Source organism: Rutidosis leptorrhynchoides, chromosome 11 (assembly GCF_046630445.1).
Source record: "Rutidosis leptorrhynchoides isolate AG116_Rl617_1_P2 chromosome 11, CSIRO_AGI_Rlap_v1, whole genome shotgun sequence".
Lineage (NCBI taxonomy): Eukaryota > Viridiplantae > Streptophyta > Magnoliopsida > Asterales > Asteraceae > Rutidosis > Rutidosis leptorrhynchoides.
The window spans coordinates 165,712,048-165,731,597 of NC_092343.1; the positions used below are offsets into that span (position 1 = coordinate 165,712,048).

The 19,550-nt window shown below is 37.0% G+C and overlaps 2 protein-coding genes across 2 annotated transcripts; one reads left to right on the forward strand and one right to left on the reverse strand.

Moving 5' to 3' along the window:
- Positions 1 to 3,006: 3,006 nt before the first annotated feature.
- LOC139874195 (F-box/FBD/LRR-repeat protein At1g13570-like) lies at positions 3,007 to 5,524 on the forward strand. Its single transcript, XM_071861658.1, has 4 exons — positions 3,007 to 3,118; positions 3,997 to 4,832; positions 4,931 to 5,101; positions 5,215 to 5,524. Exons 1-4 carry the CDS (start codon positions 3,091 to 3,093, stop codon positions 5,506 to 5,508), a joined length of 1,329 nt encoding a protein of 442 aa, XP_071717759.1. The 5' UTR covers positions 3,007 to 3,090; the 3' UTR covers positions 5,509 to 5,524.
- Positions 5,525 to 7,309: 1,785 nt separating this feature from the next.
- On the reverse strand, positions 7,310 to 10,414 carry LOC139876859 (NAD-dependent protein deacylase SRT2-like). Its single transcript, XM_071864240.1, has 9 exons — positions 10,012 to 10,414; positions 9,857 to 9,922; positions 9,399 to 9,444; positions 9,077 to 9,237; positions 8,859 to 8,988; positions 8,196 to 8,357; positions 7,985 to 8,112; positions 7,783 to 7,882; positions 7,310 to 7,688 (listed from the first exon to the last, which is right to left on the reverse strand). Exons 1-9 carry the CDS (start codon positions 10,362 to 10,364, stop codon positions 7,638 to 7,640), a joined length of 1,197 nt encoding a protein of 398 aa, XP_071720341.1. The 5' UTR covers positions 10,365 to 10,414; the 3' UTR covers positions 7,310 to 7,637.
- Between the last annotated feature and the right edge of the window lie 9,136 nt (positions 10,415 to 19,550).

Sequence of the window (19,550 nt, forward strand, 5' to 3'; positions counted from 1 at the left end):
TCCCAAAAGGTTTAAAAGTATGTAAATAAGGTCTTAAGGGTCATCATCATTCATCATCAAACAAAAGGTGTAAAGTAGGTTTCGTTCATGAAAGAAGTTTAAAACAAAGGCTGAGTTCGGTCAGTCACCACGGCCTCTATACCTACTGAAATAAGGTGATACCAGTGGCCATGGCTCTGTATATGAGTCCTTTAGTTGTGGTAAAAATTACAGAAGCAAAATCATCTTCGTTTGACCGTGGCAACGGTCTAAGTGCAAGTAGGTCAGAATTTTCAGCACAACGTTAAATGGACATAGTGACGATCGGAGGGCCATAAATCCTAAAACGTAACTTGGATCAAGACGAGTCCTATATGAAAAGTTATCTACTCTAAAAGAGCTATCTGAAAATCATAATTACAGTAGCCCAGGTCGTACGGGTCAGACATATAAATAGAAAAACAGTAGGGTCAGTAGGTTCCGATAGTTCTTGGTACTCGATGCTTATCATGGTTCTCATCCTTGATGCATATAGCTTCAAGTGTACAACTCGTTGATGTGTTTGCATCATTTTCATCAAGGTTTGACCATCATAACCCAAGTGTAAGTCTAAGACATGAAGCACAACTCACTCAAGTGTTGCAAGTGTTTTGATGAACCAAAGTTACATCAAAGTCTTAGATTTAACACATACATGAACTATAAAAGTAATATTGAACTATAAACTTGAAAGTAAACTAACTAAACAAGATCTTAAGATGTAGAACATAGTTCTTAGTTTGATCTTGAAGATCCAAGACTCAAAAGTCTAGATCTAACATAAGTGTACAAAGTTATAATTAAAGAAAGCTTACTTACATGTTCTTGAACCTTTAAAGTTAACTTTTGTTCAAGATAAATGAGATCAAAGTTAACTAGTAACACTTGACCAATTTTAACCAACAAACATGAATTTAAAGTGCATAATATAAAGAAATAAACTAAGTAAACAAGTAGTTAGTTCAAGGTTGTTCATACTTTAAAGATTCAAGCCTAAGTCTTGATCTTTAGAAAGTAAACTTTAAAGTTTACTTCATGAACTTCAAGTATGATTTACAACCATGAACTTACAATCTTTTGAAACAACATATGTAGAACATAAACTAGTAAGTTTAGTTCTTGTGTGTTCTTGAAATTACAAGATAAAATGAAGAATGAAACTATTAAGTTTGATTCTTGAAATTAGTGAAGAATAACAACATCAACAACTAGTAAGTAACTTATCAAAGACAAGTAACAAGTTAACAACAAAGAATGATGATGATGCATGTTGGATTCGGTTCTATGTCAAGAAAAAGGAAGAAGAAAACTCATGATACTTACAAAGTAGAGAGCAAAAGATGAGAGGGAAAGTTTGAGAGAAAATGCAAGTTAAGTGTGTGTGAGAAAATGAGAGAATAAACAAGTGATATGTAATCAAAATTTTGAAACAAAAAACCTCTTGGGTACCACCTAGGCCGACGGCCAAAACAAAGGGGAAGGGAGGAAGAAAATTGCCTACTAGTTCCTTGTGTGCATTTGACTAAAAAGATGGATAATAGGTGTATTGTTATGGGAAAGATGTATAACAAGCTTGCAACTAGATTCCTTACTAACATAATCAATTTAGTTTAACTTGAAAGTAATACTTACATGTGAGAATGGGCTAGTTAGTCCATTTAGATGTAGGGTGGGCTTATAAGCCCAATATCATGAGTCCATAACACTAATAAAATCCCAAGTTCAATTAATTAACAAATAAATCCAAATAAAGCCCAAGTAATTAACCAACAACCTTAGTTAATTAAAATGATTAATAAACCTAATCATGAATGTAAATAATACTTGAAAATATTATTCGTGCAAGTTTCCTGTGTCACAAAGACGTTTCGGGCAATTAAAGTCAAGTACGGTTAATCATGGCAACATGTAAATGTAATAACATACATTCGTTTAATCACAAGTATTAATAATAATAATTATTAATAAATAAACGTTGGAAAATCCAGATTCGTTACATCTGAGATAGACTGTTGAAAAAAGAACTAATTAAAAGACAGAAGAAAGTAGAACGCAATGAGAATGCCACCCGGAATGTTGTACGTGAGTAGCGGACTTCATTTGATTGTGTCCAGTGGCTAAACACGTGAGGTAAACCGACCCTCTCATGCTCTTACATACTCAATGAAATACTTAACCAGTGAACAACGATTTAACATTAACAAATCCCGCTGAGGCGGTGACTTGATGGGAGACAAATCTTCAAATAACTGGTGGATGGTGAATTTGACCATTAAGTACTGAAAGATTTTTTTTTAACAGAAGTTCGGGATCACTCAAGGGGGACTAAACCACCTACACGTTCATCTCCTGCAGTTGCATAACCCGCCCTCAACTGCTGCCCAAGAGGAAACGCGATCAAATCCTAGGACATGGGCGACCAAACCCTCTCCCCCATTGGCCACGCAACACGATATGCGGAAGAAACCTTTGAGTGGAATTCAAGGGTTAAGGGGCAACCTTATATACAATGCTACACCTCACAAATATCAAATAATTTCTTACATTGATTTGTTTGTAAATAATACACAATAGTTATACATACTAAAATGTAAATAAAATGGACTATAGAACACAAATATCAACTTCAACAAACAAAATAAGAAGAGACATGAGGGTTTCACTATTTTCGGTATCTATAAAGAAAAGTTGTTGACGTAAATGTCATATAGGTTCCGACTGTCACCGATTAATTAATTTTCAATGTGGTGTTTAAAGTCCTAGATAACACGTTACATTGTTTTAAGAACTCCATCACATTTGAGCATCTATCTTGATCTTTTTCAATTGAAGGAAAAACAAATTGATTAAATAAAGTTTTGGTTAAAAGTATTTTTAGTAATTCTAATTGAACAAGGGACCTATTCTGCAAATAAAAGTTGGTTTTGGAACATACACACGAAACAAAAGTTGAGGGATGATTTCTGTAACTTGTTAAACTACAGTGACCTACACCCTTAAAACCTTAAACTCTGAAAAACTTGCAACGAAACGGCACTGCAATTTGGGCGCTAAACTCTAACCGGTACTCTGATGGATTCATCTGTAATTTTGAATATTGGTAAGTTAATTTCTACCTCATAATTTTGTTTGATTCTTTCATATAAACGTAATTATGTATGAAAAACTTGATTCCTGTTGTAATTTTTATTCCATTTTTTACTCTTTAATTTAATTCTATAATAATACATACTTTTTGAGCTCGTGACCGAAATTTAACCTAGATAATTGTTAGAAGCCCTATAAATAAAGTAGTAAGTATGAATGGACTGATTTAGGTTTTCGCATAATTATAAAATGTTTACAAGTTTTTTTGTCTATACTGATTATAAGATGCAACATAGTGAAGCGAAACCCTAATGTGTTGAAAACTGATAATAGACAAAGAGAGGTAGAACCAGGTTTTTTTAACATGAAGAACTGAGAGTACCTTGAAAACTAAATATTGGTCAACTTAAATTCCACATTTTCACTCTATACCTAGTTTCAAGTATATTAGCCTGCAGCTTTCTTTTGGATAGCACTATTACTTTAGGTTGGTCACTATTACAATTACAACCATGTAAGATTTCGTAGCCCTCATATGACGACCTCTCAGCTTTTTTTTAATTTTGATGCCCACTTTGTTTATTTCTGCAGTCGACTTGGTTTCTATCTTTGAGATGTATGTTGCTATCTTTACTTTTCCCTTCAATATTTCATTGCTTTTATTGTGACCTTCATATGGTTAAGTGGTAAATGTTACACTATAATTATATATAGGCATGGCCATAATATTAAGAAACTTAAGAAAAATGATTCAGAAAAATCACTCATTTTATCACATGATGTTGATTTCCTGAAGATTGATGGTAAATGTCATGGGTATTTTATTCGCAATTTCAACTTTTTCTTTGTATGTACGATGATGAATTTTGTTTTTCTTGAATTTAACGGCAGATAATAATAACAATAAGAGGAGGTTTGTAACTTCTTCTGAAGTGGATAGAATTACTAATTTGCCAGAGCATCTGATATACTCGATTTTAGAGCGGCTACCTGTTCAAGATGCTGTGAGGACACACGTTTTATCAAAAAGTTGGAGGTACAAATGGACCTTAATGAGTTCTTTGGTTCTTGATAAAAATTTCTCTGAAAAGTTTGCCAAAAATGATGCTTTTGATCATAATGGGTTTTTTACCATCTCAAACCAAATCTTTAACTATCTAAAGGATCCTATCTTAAAGTTACATCTTCACCTACCAAACATGTCTCTTGATAGCTTTCAAGAAGTCGATCAATGGATTTTATCCTTGTCAAGAGATAGTGTTATTAGGGAACTCGTCCTTACTAATTCAAACCAACCTTATCAACTTCCATTTTATTTTTTTCATTGTCTAGAATTGAGAATTCTAGACCTTGAAAATTGTATCGTTAAGCTACCACTCGAGTTTCAAGGATTTATGTATCTCGAAACTCTCGTGCTCGTAAATATTGAATTTGGGGCTAACTTACATGGAAATGTCATCGGCCTACCACAACTTCAGACATTGCAATTGTTTGAATGCACCAATGTTTACAATTTCAAGATCAATTCTACAAAGTTGTCAGTGTTAATGGTCTTATCTTGCCCCGATGCAACTTTGCTCCAGTTATTGCACAGTAAATGCCTTGCTATGGTTGGTACAACTTTAGGCCAGCCCATTCAAGGAGTTAAAAGAATCAATTTGGCCACCTTGTTAAGTAATATGCATTATTGTCTTAGATCTTTAATTATTGACGGGTATTTTCTCGAGGTATGATTTAAACTTTTAATTTCTAATATTCGATCTTTGTTCTTCATCATATTTCGTTTGAGCAAGAAAACTTTACCTTCCATTTTTCACCCTCACAGTTTTCAATTGCGAAAGAGATTCCCAAGTGGCTTCCACACCCAGTTAATAGTTTAAAGATTCTATGTTTAATGAACCTCCAATTTTGTGATCTGGATCAACTTCAGTGTGCTTTATGTATACTTCGGAGTTCACCTAACTTAGAACGACTTGAGGTGATGAATTTTAACAAGGTAAAGACTACTAAACTTTTTTTTATGTGTTTTTGGTGTTTTGTGAGGCTTATATAGTGTAGTAATTTAAGGTAGGCACTTTTACCGCACACTTACTTTTGATTTTTTTTTAGGCTCTTGAGGACTTGCATTTGGATGTGAAACCAGCATTAACTTATTTGGAAGCTTCTGACTGTTTGAACCAGAGATTGAATCGATTAAAAACTATAAATATCTTGTATGTAGAAAGCTCAAGACCTTTGATGCTCTTTATAAAGCTTTTGCTTGATCATTCTCCCATTCTTGAAAAAATATTAATCCGACCCCGTGCAACTGCTGATGCATATGAAAAGTACAACTTCGCTGAGGATGTTATGCAGTTCCCACGAGCTTCCTCAAAAGCTGAGCTTCTCTATTTGGATCAGTAACCACAATCCATCCATTAACAACTTCAAATTACATTGAAATATTAGTTGTATTCTGATTATACGCATATAATATATTGCTTTTTTCATATTCTATGTTATGTATGCTGTGGGACATTACACTTTACACTTGATACATAATATTGGAAAGTTGGTCAATGCAGAATTCTAGTTCTCTGTATATAACGTTTGATAAATGCAATTATGGCAAGAATTGAAAAAAATAATAAGCCGAATCTTACAGCTTCACAATGGTCAAGGGTCCTATCTCTTAAGTTATATTATTGTTTTTGACAAGTTCAATTTGGTTCGTTAGCTGTCGGGCTGAAATAGTAAAACTGGTAAAATTCTATTTGCACCAATATGCATCAAATGGTAACGCCCACCAAGTCTAGTTGCGCAACTGTACAGAAAAAAGACACAATATATTTCCTTAAAGTATGCGTCGTTTAAATGTTGTCATTCAATAATTCATACGTAATTTGCTCATATACTTCTGCAGCAGACCGATCCTTAAATAAACTACTTGTGAGTTAAAAGTCAAGAGAATAAAATCAAATGAACATTGCTACTAGGGAAATATCCATTTGCATCATTGATACTTTAGCAACTAACATTCATGAAACAACTATTTCATACATTGATCTGTTTGAATAAATATAGATGTTACGTTTCTAGATATTGCTAATAGGAAAATATTCATTTGCATCCTTAATTTTGCTTGAAAATAAGGGGTTAAATCTTAGCCTTGGATCAATATAATCAATGGCTAGGGGATTAAAAACGCGAGACAAACACATGTGATTGTAAAATCCAATCATATGTGATTGTAAGATCTCACGCAAATTTAAGGATTCAAATAAATATTTCACGTATATACAAACAAAAATTTAATTGCATATTTACACAGAATGTATAATACTTTTCAAATCTCTCAGCATGAGTTTTGCCTATTTATTTAATTTTTGTAGCAGCACCAGCCCCATGAGCTGTACAATTCATGTAGATTTCTCAATTAAACAACCAAACCACAAAATAACCAAAAGATAGTAACGATTGGGGCAAATAAAAATAGTAACGTTTGGGTCAAATAAAGTTGCATGAACATTTGTGCCGACAAGGATGAACCAAGAACAAGGAAAGCATCACACCCTGCAGAAGCTTTTAATGCTACAATTGCTCTATCTTTTGGTACATTATCACCAAAAAACACAAATCTTTTGTGTCAAAAAAGAGAAAGTTATAATACGTTACATCGATTTAAGAATTCCATCACATTTTGAGCATCATGGTATGTGGAATCTTCATCGATTTCAATGTATAGAAAAACAAATTTTAATTAAAAAAATAAATAAATAAAGAGTAAGTAAAATTGAACAAGGGACCTATTATGCAAATAGCTTTGGAGAATACACACAAAACAAAAGTTGAGGGATGTTAATAACTTATTATAAACTACACTGACCCAAACCTTAAAACTCTAACAAACTTATAAACGAAAAGGCACTGCAAAATATGCATCAAATGCCAATATCCAATAATCCACCTAGACTGGTTGCATGCAAGGAATGCAAAATGCAACTATACAAAGCGAACCAATAACTGAAAAGAGGCAATATTTAATTTGTCCTTGAAGTGTAGGTCATTTGAATGCCGTCATTCAACGATTTATACGTAAATTCACTCATATAGTTGTGCAGTAGACCGATCCACATAATAAACTGCTGGCGAATTAAACATCAAGAGAATTGAATGAGATTAAACGAACACTGCATGATACTTGATACTTGAGCAACATACATGAAACAACTGTTTCATATATTACTTTGTTTGAATAGAATATACATATTACATTTGTATATTTACGAAAAATAGAAAATAACTTTAATACACACATACATTAATTTCAACAAACAGGGACCGGACCAAAATGATTGTTTCAGATCACATAACTAGGACAAAGGTCAAACACATGAACATGCATAACAGATACCTTGTACCAACAAACAGTAGGATCTAAATATTTGAAGTAACCCATTAAGAGAAGTTGATGAAGTCAGCATCGCGAATTGATTAAATTTAGGTTCCAACCACACAACAAACTATTAGTATGTAGTTTCTTGTTTGAAACCTTAAATAGCAGGTACACTAAGCGATCCAGTATTGAGTAGCCGTGGTAATATCTGCAACAACAACAACAGTGAACTGAAATCAGGATTCAGGTAATTGTTAAACTCCTCACATTTAAATGATTTATTATCGGGTACAATTACAGACCTCTCCTAGTCTAGCGTTAATTTTCAAATCTGCAATATCATCGGCTCGAGTTTTGCCTATATTTATAATTGCTGTAGCAGCACCAGCCTCATGAGCAGCTCTGTACAATTCATGTAATAGATTTCTCAATTAATCAAAAACAAACCACAAAAAACACAACCTTAAAACACACATTGTCATGACTGATGATGAACATTTGTACCTGACAAGACGAAAAGCAGACATTGTCATGACCGATGAACCGAGAACAAGGAAAGCGTCACACCCTGCACAAGCTTCCATAGCTACAATCGCTCTATCTTTTGGTACATTATCACCAAAAAACACAACCTTCAGACACATACACATTTAACAAATTAGCGACAGTAATAACGGGTTCCATGTATTGATACTAATTACTAGAATTGGGTTACATCGGGTTTAAGAATTCCATCACATTTAGAGCATGTTGGTATGTGGAAATCTTCTTCCCAGAACTTTTCATCAATTTCGATATCACCGTCAGGTCTTTGTTTCATCCCAAAACTCTTGTCTGAATTGCTGTTATAACCCAAACTTTCTATTGCTGCTGCCCACTGCAGTCAACGTATATATTTAATACTTTTAACTTCTATCATAATAGTTATTCTCATTTAGATCAGATTTTCTAAAATCCGATTGACTACTCCGTCAACGTCCGTTCATGGTTCAAAATCAGATTTGTGGGTCAAAGTCAGATTTAGTCGGTCAAAATAAGAGTTGGGCAACATTTTAATATGAATTTAAACTAGAAATTTAGAGTTTTTCAACAAATGAACGATTATGTTTATGTTCTAGATAATAATGTTAAAGTTTATGTTTATTAGTTTTAATCTATATTTACACATATAATTTTGAGATTTATTATTTAAATATATAAAAAGTCCAATCCGATTAATCTCCAAGTTGCCGATTAGCCCCTCTAAAGTCCCAACCGAGTACTTCCCCGAGTAGGGAGTTTTGCAACCTTGCATGCAGGTAGAGTGAAGATTTGAATTTTGAAACTTTTATCATATATAAACACTAAAGATAGAAAACAATAGTTTGAAATTAATGACCTCTGGATTTAAGGAATTCAATTGTTCCTGAAATGATTCACGTGGAAAAGAAAACCCACAATCCACACATGCAACTATATAGACTGTCCCATGTAACTCAAGTGGGTTACTACCAGCACGATGGTGCAACCTGTGTGACGTGAAATAAATTAATATTTAATTTTAATTAGAAGGGTATGAAAAATCATTTTATAGAAATTTTAAAAGGAAAGGCTGACCTGTCAACGTTTTGTGTAATCATAAAGCTTATTCGGTTAGCTTTTTCTAAAGAAGCTAATGCAGTATGAGCTGGACTAGGTTTAGCTTCATTAAATTTCCTCCATCCTGCATAACTTCTAGCCCAATACCGCCTTCGTGCGCGGCTTGAACGAGTAAATTGCTACACGCAGAAAGTATATACAAGAGAATTACAAATCGGGATTCCAAACAAAAAAAAAAAAAAAATCTATTTTCCAATATTCCAAGTTAAGCATTAAAAAATCAACTAATCAACAAATAAAAAAAAATGCAGATAGTATCAACCAATTGTATTCAGATTACCTGATGAGTGATTGGCTTGAAACCAGTACTGTAAGCTCCATTTGGGCTGCACAAATTATAATATCAAACGAGAAAGATTAACGATGTTACTTATTGGAAAATGTATGAACTTAGCATAAGCATAACAGGAAAAACTTTGCATAAGTCCCTTTAGGAAACCAGAATATCAGAGGTGGTAAAATGGGCAGGGTAACTAGATACATGTGAGGTTGCATTGACTTGAAACACTTTTAGTCCAAACTATTATGCAAATAACTAGTGTATCACCTCAGATAAAATAATATATAATATATGACATTGATAATAAACTAATATCTATTGATTAAAATGATTTAGGAGGTTTTTATGAACCGAATATACACATTGGGTGACTTTCAACTCATTAGATCCGTTGTCTATTAAGCTAACACAAATTGACTCATTCATATATAAATTGTTTTACCTATTTGCGAAATTACCTTCTATAATCGGGAATACCACATTCTGTGCTTATCCCAGCTCCAGTCAAAACAACTACCTTCTTACTGCACAATGTAACGAACATACCATTTCATATACTGAGGAGCTTAAACGTTCAATTACAATACTCAAATACGAATGCATCAGAACATACCTTCTATCAAAAAATTCATACAAAAGATTGACATCTTTATCGGTTGGTGGATCTGCATCGGGGATTACTTTTCTGTTTTTTAATGAATCTAATGAAGGTGGATTTTTAGCACCGTCCAAAGTGGTCCCAGGAGCTGAGATTCGGCAAACCGTCTGTACGTACCTAACAGATCCTCGGAAGGATATCGTTTCTGTTTTCCCCCGAAACTTACAGTATTTGTTAGCTGGATTTACAGTATCGGTTCCCTTTAAATATGATAAACATAAAAAAACTATAATACAATATCGATATACAGGCTCTGCATTCTTACTATATGAAGAAAAATATAGAAAATATTGCAAGAAGTTATGCATTACTTGCCTGTTATTAACTGTGTGAGAACTTCTCTTGCATTATTGAAAGACTGCACATTCAAATATCAAATCCCCAAACAAATGATAATAATCAACTAACGACTGATATGGTCACACATATTGAAGACAAATGGAATTTTATGAATTGGTTCTAAAACTGAAAGAGATATATTTATCTTATTAAACGGTTGAATGAGACTAACTCTGTTGCTCTTAATTGCTAATGTAGAGATCATTTTTGGTATATTAAACCGATTGAAAGGATTAAAAAGGATAACTTCATGGCAAATAAACCTTGATGTCAGTTCATAATCAAATATCAAGGGCGTTCAAATTTCAATGATACAGCTAATTCAGCCAATCACTCAGAAGCTCCTTGGTTAATATAAAAAAATTGGTTATTTAATGTTTTAATCACATAGCAGAGACCATTTAATCTTGAATGCAAATACTAAAAATCTAGTTAAAAAATCAGTTAGGTATTAGTTTAATGTAATTTAATTTGAATGAACTTGATATCAATCGAACTACAATTATAAATCAAGGAAAAAACAGTTGAAAATCATAGCAATAATAATATAAATAAAAGATTAACGAGATGCAGGAATTACAGAAAAGAATGATTGGGAAGATATACGCATCGCCATGGCCATTTCAGCAATAGAGAATATGTTAATTGAAGAACGAAGATGTTATCGTCGTTGAAACTTATGTCTTGTTCAACGGGTTTTGTCGGCTTCATTTGATTTAATATTTCCACGTTCACAAGTTTTCCACCATTTAAAATTAAATTAAAATAAAATTATATTATTAATAAAATTTATTTATTTTCGACATTTTTAAGTTCTACTACTATTTGATAGAATAAAATCTTTTAGATTCAGGAAAAGAAATAGTACATAAAATAAAACAATGTTGCATGCTCGAGTTATTTTTAAGACGGAAAGGAAATTGTACGAAAAAACAAAACAATGTTACATTGTAGATATATTTTAGAAAGGAAAAGAGATGATCGAAAAGTTCTAAAGTGATTACTAATGATACCGCAACCCGCATGCGCACCCAATATGTATGTGTAACAACCCGACATCTTAAATCCCAAAAACGCGTACCAAAAAAAAAAATTCTATGTCAGTGCATCTGGACGGCGTCCAGAATCCTGGACGGCGTCCAGCTCAGATAGGTGGGACGGCGTCCAAAGTTTGGGACGGCGTCCAACTCAAAACAACTGGGACGGCGTCCAAGCAATTGGGACGGCGTCCCAATGGTCTTTCAGCTACTGATCACGGGTCCAACTCACACGAGAGGAAAACCCGCTTCCCGACACTTTCAAACGAAAACCTTTTTACCACAAGTCAATATAAGTGAAACTAAGAGATTTCCATCATCAAATCAAGTTTTACATCAACGGGCCAACATCGCCCATTTTACGAGTTTCGTTCAAAAATACAAGTTTCGACCAAATATAAGTTTAAGTTCCAAACGACACTAGAGCATGGTGTTTGGGGTTAAACTACCCAATCTCGGTCGAACTCCAAAAGCTAACACCCAAAAGCATCCCCTAACAAAACAAGCGGGAGATCACTAATCCAATTGAACGTTCTTACTCTTGTCAACGCCCGAGCCTATAAAAAAAAGTAAACAACGAGAGGGTAAGCAAAGCTTAGTGAATGCAATAATTATACGAATACATATATAATTATACCTACTTGCATACACTTACACAACCGCAAACATGCTAGCAAACAACATTAGCTTATCGTCGCAATAACATGCTATAATTCACCAATACTCCCAAGCTAGCATAACAACCGCATATAAATATAACTCGAATAATATAATATGCTTACAACACAAATAATCATGGTTAACTAATAGTACAAGGGAACGGCGCTCGCGAAAACGCCATCGGTGTTCACAACATCCGTTAGGGCACTTAACACCTCGCACCACTAACCCCTAGGGTGGCACCTTAACACCTCGGCACTTCACCCCGAGTGGCATCTTAACACCTCGATGCTTCACTCATTATTTTACGGAGTGGTGTCTTAACACCTCGACACTACACTCCTAGGTGGCATCTTAACACCTTGATGCTACACCCGAATGGCATCTTAACACCTCGATGCTACACTCTTCACGTGAAACGTGGTGTCTTAACACCTCGACACTACACATTTCACGCTACAACAAATAGATACATTATATACCTACGCATATAATTATTCCACTCACCTCAAAGTCTTGTGAAAAGATACCCGAGCTTGCGAAACCTCAAAGTAACGTACCTATCACGTTATACATATTATCAAACGCATACTCAAGTCGGTCAACCAATTCTTTCACCATTCCTAAGTCATTTTGACCCAAAGTGCAATCTCGACCCATTTTGCACCATTAACCCTAATAATGGGTCAACTTCACCAAAAACCCTAACTCTAGTCAAATATGGTCTTATTACATTTTTAAATCGCCAATTTAACTCATTTTCACACATGCAAGACCACTTAGGTCATTAAAGACCCATTTGACTCATTTCAAGGTCAACACACCCATTTGGGTCATCCACAACCCAAATGACACCCACTAACATTAACTATATGTGTACTAGTGATTTTCTAGGCCTTTAAGACCCATTTACCCTTTCAAAACCCTAGGTTAGTCACCATTTAGGTCTTCATGACCCAAACTTACCCAAAACCCCCAAATTACTCACAAATGGGTTTTATGTGCAACACTAACCCAAGCCCTAACCCTTAAACACATTAAACTAAGGTAATCAAGTTTAGGGCTTACCACCACAATCAAAACGAAGCTAACGAGGAGATGAACAACTTTAATGCTCGAGCTAAAACCCGAAACACGCTTCTTCTTCTCCGATTTGAGCTTTCTTACATTTGAATCACACTCTCTCACTAGGATTTAAGTGGATGAAGTTTGGTGGTTAGAAATGGAGTAATGAGGCTCAACCAAACTGATCTAGGGCCTTTAATTCGTCCACTAAGTGAAATTACCAATTTACCCATCTAAAATATTTAAAAATCCAATTCTGGCTCGACAGATCATCTGGACGGCGTCCAGATTTCTGGACGGCGTCCAGGCCTTCATAATGGGACGGCGTCCCAGATGTTTGGATGGCGTCCAAACCAAAAAGAAAACAGGATCTTACAACTCTCCCCCACTTGAACCGGATTGCGACCTCGCAATCCACGCCGCATGACAAGCAGGGAGATAAACCAAGACAAACTCTTCAGGCTCCCAAGTAAACTCGGAGCCTATACTTCGACGCCATTGGACTTTAAAAGTCCTCACCTCCTTATTTCTCAATTTCTTAACCTTTTCATCAAGTATAGCAACCGGCTCCTCAACATACTCTAACTTATTATTTAGCTCAATCTCGTCTAACGACACCCACGAAGAATCATCCTCAAGACACTTACGGAGATGGGAAACATGAAATGTATTATGGATCCCCGCAAGTTCTTCGGGTAATTCCAAACGATAAGCAACTTCTCCAACACGAGCTAAAACTTTGAATGGCCCAATAAACCGAGGAGCTAACTTTCCCCGTTTTCGAAATCGAATAATACCCTTCCAAGGCGAAACCTTAAGCATCACCATATCACCTTCTTGAAATTCGATCGTTCGTCTACGTTTATCGGCATACGACTTTTGTCTATCTTGAGCCTTCTTCAAGTGATCCCGAATAATATCAATCTTGTTATTCGTCTCCAAAACCAAATCGGTACTCCCGATTTCCTTTTGTCCCACTTCACCCCAACAAATCGGGGTTCGACACCTACGCCCATAAAGCATCTCATATGGCGGCATCCCGATACTAGTATGATAACTATTATTGTACGAGAATTCCACCAAAGGTAAGTGCTCATCCCAACTACCACCAAAATCAATAATACACGCCCGTAACATATCCTCTAAAGTTTGATTCGTACGTTCGGTTTGACCGTCCGTTTGAGGATGATACGCCGTGCTCAATTTCAATTGTGTACCCATATCTTCGTGAAACTTTTCCCAAAACCGAGATGTAAAACGAGTATCTCTATCCGAAACAATAGATATAGGAACCCCGTGTCGAGAGACCACTTCCTTGATAAACAACTTAGCCAAGGCCTCCGACGATATTGCTTCTTTAATGGGAAGAAACAAAGCACTTTTCGTCAACCGGTCAACTATCACCCAAATCGTATCAAATTGGGTTCTCGCCGTCTTAGGTAACTTTGTTATGAAATCCATGGTAATGTGCTCCCATTTCCATTTCGGAATTTCTAACGGTTGCAATTTACCATACGGCTTTTGGTGTTCGGCTTTTACTTGCAAACACGTGACGCATTGCTCAACATACTTCACAACATCACGTTTCATGCCCGGCCACCAATAATCTTTCTTCAAATCATGATACATTTTCGTCGCGCCCGGGTGAATGGAATATTTTGACTTATGTGCTTCATCAAGTAGCACCCGTCGGTAATCACCCATCTTAGGCACCCACACCCTTCCTTAAAAAGACAACAACCCACGCGAACCCATAGTAATAAACTCCGATTGGCCCACAATTCGCTCCGTATGCTTGTTGTGAACGTAAGCCTCTATTTGAATCTCACCAAGCTTCACAAGAAAATCATTAGTAATAATCAAACGTAACAATCCCACTTTTATCGCCGGATGTTGACTCTTTCGACTCAACGCATCCGCGACAACATTCGCCTTACCCGGATGATAAAGTATCTCACAATCATAATCTTTCACCACATCCATCCACCTACGTTGGCGATAATTCAAATCTCGTTGATTAAAGAGATGTTTCAAACTCTTATGATCCGAATAAATCGTACACTTGACACCATACAAGTAATGGCGCCAAATTTTCAACGCATGCACAACCGCCGCCAACTCAAGATCATGAGTCGGGTATCTTGTTTCGTGTTCCTTTAATTGTCGTGAGGCATAAGCGATGACTTTACCTCTTTGCATTAGAACACACCCGAGACCATTTAAGGAAGCATCACAATAAACTACCATATCTTCTACCCCTTCCGGCAACACTAACACCGGAGCTTGACACAACTTCTCTTTTAACAATTGAAAAGCAATCTCTTGCTCGTTCTCCCAATTAAACCTAGCATTCTTTCTCGTCAACTTCGTTAATGGAGAAGCAATCTTAGAAAAGTCTTGGATAAACCGACGATAATAACCGGCCAATCCGAGAAAACTTCGGATTTCCGTAGGCGTAGTCGGTCGTCCCCAACTCTTCACCGTCTCGATCTTCCCCGGATCTACTTGAATACCGTTTTCATTCACAATATGACCAAGGAATTGAACTTTCCTTAGCCAAAATTCACATTTGGAGAACTTTGCATACAACTTCTCCTTTCGTAGCGTCTTCAATACTTCACGCAAATGACGATCATGTTCGTTCATACTTTTCGAGTAGACTAGTATGTCATCAATGAACACTATTACCGACTTGTCCAATATAGGTTGGCACACTCAGTTCATAAGATCCATGAATGCCGCCGGTGCATTCGTAAGACCAAAAGGCATTACCACATATTCAAAATGCCCATAACGCGTTCGAAAAGCCGTTTTCTCGATGTCTTCCTCACGGACCCGCATTTGGTGATAGCCGGACCGTAGGTCGATTTTAGAGAAATACGTTGCACCTTGAAGTTGATCAAACAAATCGTCAATCCTTGGTAACGGATAACGATTCTTGATCGTCACTTTATTCAACTCTCGATAATCGATGCACATCCGCATACTACCATCCTTCTTCTTCACAAATAACACCGGAGCGCCCCATGGTGAAGCACTCGGTCGAATAAAACCCTTCTCAAGTAACTCTTGGGTTTGATTTAGCAATTCTTGCATTTTCATCGGCGCTAAACGATAAGGAGTTTTAGCAATGGGAATAGCTCCCGGAACCAACTCAATGCGAAATTCAACTTGTCTTTCAGCCGGAACACCCGGTAACTCGTCCGGAAAAACGTTTTCGAATTCACTAACAACTGGAATTTCACGAATGGGTGGTGGCTCATCACGAGTATCAACAACATGGGCAAGAAAATCCATGCCACCGCTAACAAGAAAACGACGTGCCCGTGCAAAAGAACATATCGGCACAAGTCTTCTTCGTTTATCACCGTGAATAATTAACTCTCCCCCACTAGGGGTCTTCACACGAATAAACTTTTCATGGCATGCAATATCGGCTCTATTTCGATCGAGCCAATCCATACCAACAACGATATCAAAATCGCCCAAAGTCATAGGGATGAGATCAATTTTAAAGTTTTCGGCACCAAAAACGACATCACAATTTTTGCACACATCGACCACTATCACTGTCTTGCCGTCCGCTATTTCGACTTCTACCGGACGACTTAACTTAGCTAACGGTCTATTAAGTTTAGGAACAAATTTAGGAGACACAAACGACAAATTTGCACCACTATCGAAAAGAATCCTTGCCGGATTAGAATTAACCATGAAAGTACCTGAGACAACTTCGTTCGATTATTTGGCTTCATCATTGGTCATCAAATAGTTGCGACCCCTAGCCGTACCCGCCGCCTTCTCTAATCGCTTCACATTATCGTTTCGCAAATCGGGACACTCCGGCTTCTTATGCCCTTCTTTTCCTCAATTAAAACAAGTGACCTTATTTCCGAAAGATGGTTTAGGACATTCACGAGCCATATGACCCGGTTGCCCACAATTGTAGCACGCATAAGAAAAACCCCCGGAAGCGCCCTTCTTCACGCTATTAACACTCTCGGAACCCTTCTTGTTCTTGTTCTTCTTGTTTGAAAAGTTAGAATGACTAGAACCTTCAAACTTTCTTTTGAAAAACGTGAAATCGCTTTTTCTTGGAACATCCAGCTCAAAACCCCGGGCCAATTCAAATAACTTATCAAAAGACTTAGCCATACCCCGACTAATCTTGCCCTTGAACTCATCATTCAAAGTACGGTAGAAATCTTTCATTAGCTTGTGATCGTCACCCACATATTCCGGACAAAAACGAGTTTTTGCCAAAAAGGTAGACTTGAGTGTGACCAAGTCCATTGAACCTTGTTGCAAATGGTGCAACTCGTCCCGGATTCTATCAAGATCGGAAGAAGTTCGGTATTCTTTGAAGAATTCCTTCTTAAACTCCTTCCATGTCAAGTTCATGCATTTCTTTTCACCATATAAGTTGATTTTGTCGTCCCACCACAACTTGGCTTCTTCCCTCAACATACTAGAACCATACCTCGCCTACCTTTCGGGAGGACACTCCGCGGTACGGAAAGCCCCCTCGATATCGAAAATCCAACACGTGCTTTTCAACGGATCTCGCACCCCATTAAACATCGGAGGTTGAGTATCCTTGAAATTTTTGTAATGGAAGTCCCGCCTTCCACCCCCACCATTACCTTCACCCCCTTCGCCTCGAGGATAAATGTTTCTAGCCTCTAAAGCCTCCTCTATTGCGGCTTTCATTCGATCATTGATCATTTCGGTCACTTGTCCATCGACCGATTCTTGGAAGACCTTTCGAACGTCGTCAAGAAAATCCCTCTTTAGCCTTTTAAAGATGGCCTCAACCTTGACCGTGAGTTCGACGTCCTCACTCGTACCTCCGTCATTGGTGTCGTGTCCATTTCTCATCTTCATTCTATAAAACGAAGTAAATTAAGCAACAAAATGAAAGGACTTAACCCATATGTATATACATATACACCACACTACCCCGTCTTGCTCAACAATCGTCGTACATCGCTTGTTTCACACGATTTGAACCCGTAACAATGGTAGCTAATCATTGTTACGCGAGCACATCGCATTAACTCACTAGTACCACGTCTATCTCGCTTGACGATTTTAAATACCACACAAAATACTAGCGCATGATTAGTTCACATAAACCTATGCACTAACCAAAACCCGATCCGACCCAAAGTCCTACAAGTCCCGCATAACGTGCACATAAAAGTCTAAGTCTAGGCGCCTATCTCAAGTCACCTAAATCCCTTAGACCATGCTCTGATACCACTTGTAACAACCCGACATCTTAAATCCCAAAAAGGCGTACCAAAAAAAAAAAATTCTATGTGAGTGCATCTGGACGGCGTCCAGCTCAGATAGGTGGGACGGCGTCCAAAGTTTGGGACGGCGTCCAGCTCAAAACAACTGGGACGGCATCCAAGAAATTTTGACGGCGTCCCAATGGTCTTCCAGCTACTGATCACGGGTCCAATTCACACGAGCGGAAAACCCGCTTCCCGACACTTTCAAACGAAAACCTTTTTACCACAAGTCAATATAAGTGAAACTAAGAGATTTCCATCATCAAATCAAGTTTTACATCAACGGGCCCATATCACCCATTTTACGAGTTTCGTTCAAAAATACAAGTTTCGACCAAATATAAGTTTAAGTTCCAAACGACACTAGAGCATGGTGTTTGGGGTTAAACTACCCAATCTCGGTCGAACTCCAAAAGCTAACACCCAAAAGCATCCCCTAACAAAACAAGCGGGAGATCACTAATCCAATTGAACGCTCTTACCCTTGTCAACGCCCGAGCCTATAAAAAAAAGTAAACAACGAGAGGGTAAGCAAAGCTTAGTGAATGCAATAATTATACGAATACATATATAATTATACCTACTTGCATACACTTACACAACCGCAAACATGCTAGCAAACAACATTAGCTTATCGTCGCAATAACAATCTATAATTCACCAATACTCCCAAGCTAGCATAACAACCGCATATAAATATAACTCGACTAATATAATATGCTTACAACACAAATAACCATGGTTAACTAATAGTACAAGGGAACGGCGCTCGCAAAACGCCATCGGTGTTCACAACATCCGTTAGGGCACTTAACACCTCGCACCACTAACCCCTAGGGTGGCACCTTAACACCTCGACACTTCACCCGAGTGGCATCTTAACACCTAGATGCTTCACTCATTATTTTACGGAGTGGTGTCTTAACACCTCGACACTACACTCCTAGGTGGCATCTTAACACCTCAATGCTACACCCGAATGGCATCTTAACACCTCGATGCTACACTCTTCACATGAAACGTGGTGTCTTAACACCTCGACACTACACATTTCACGCTACAACAAATAGATACATTATATACCTACGCATATAAT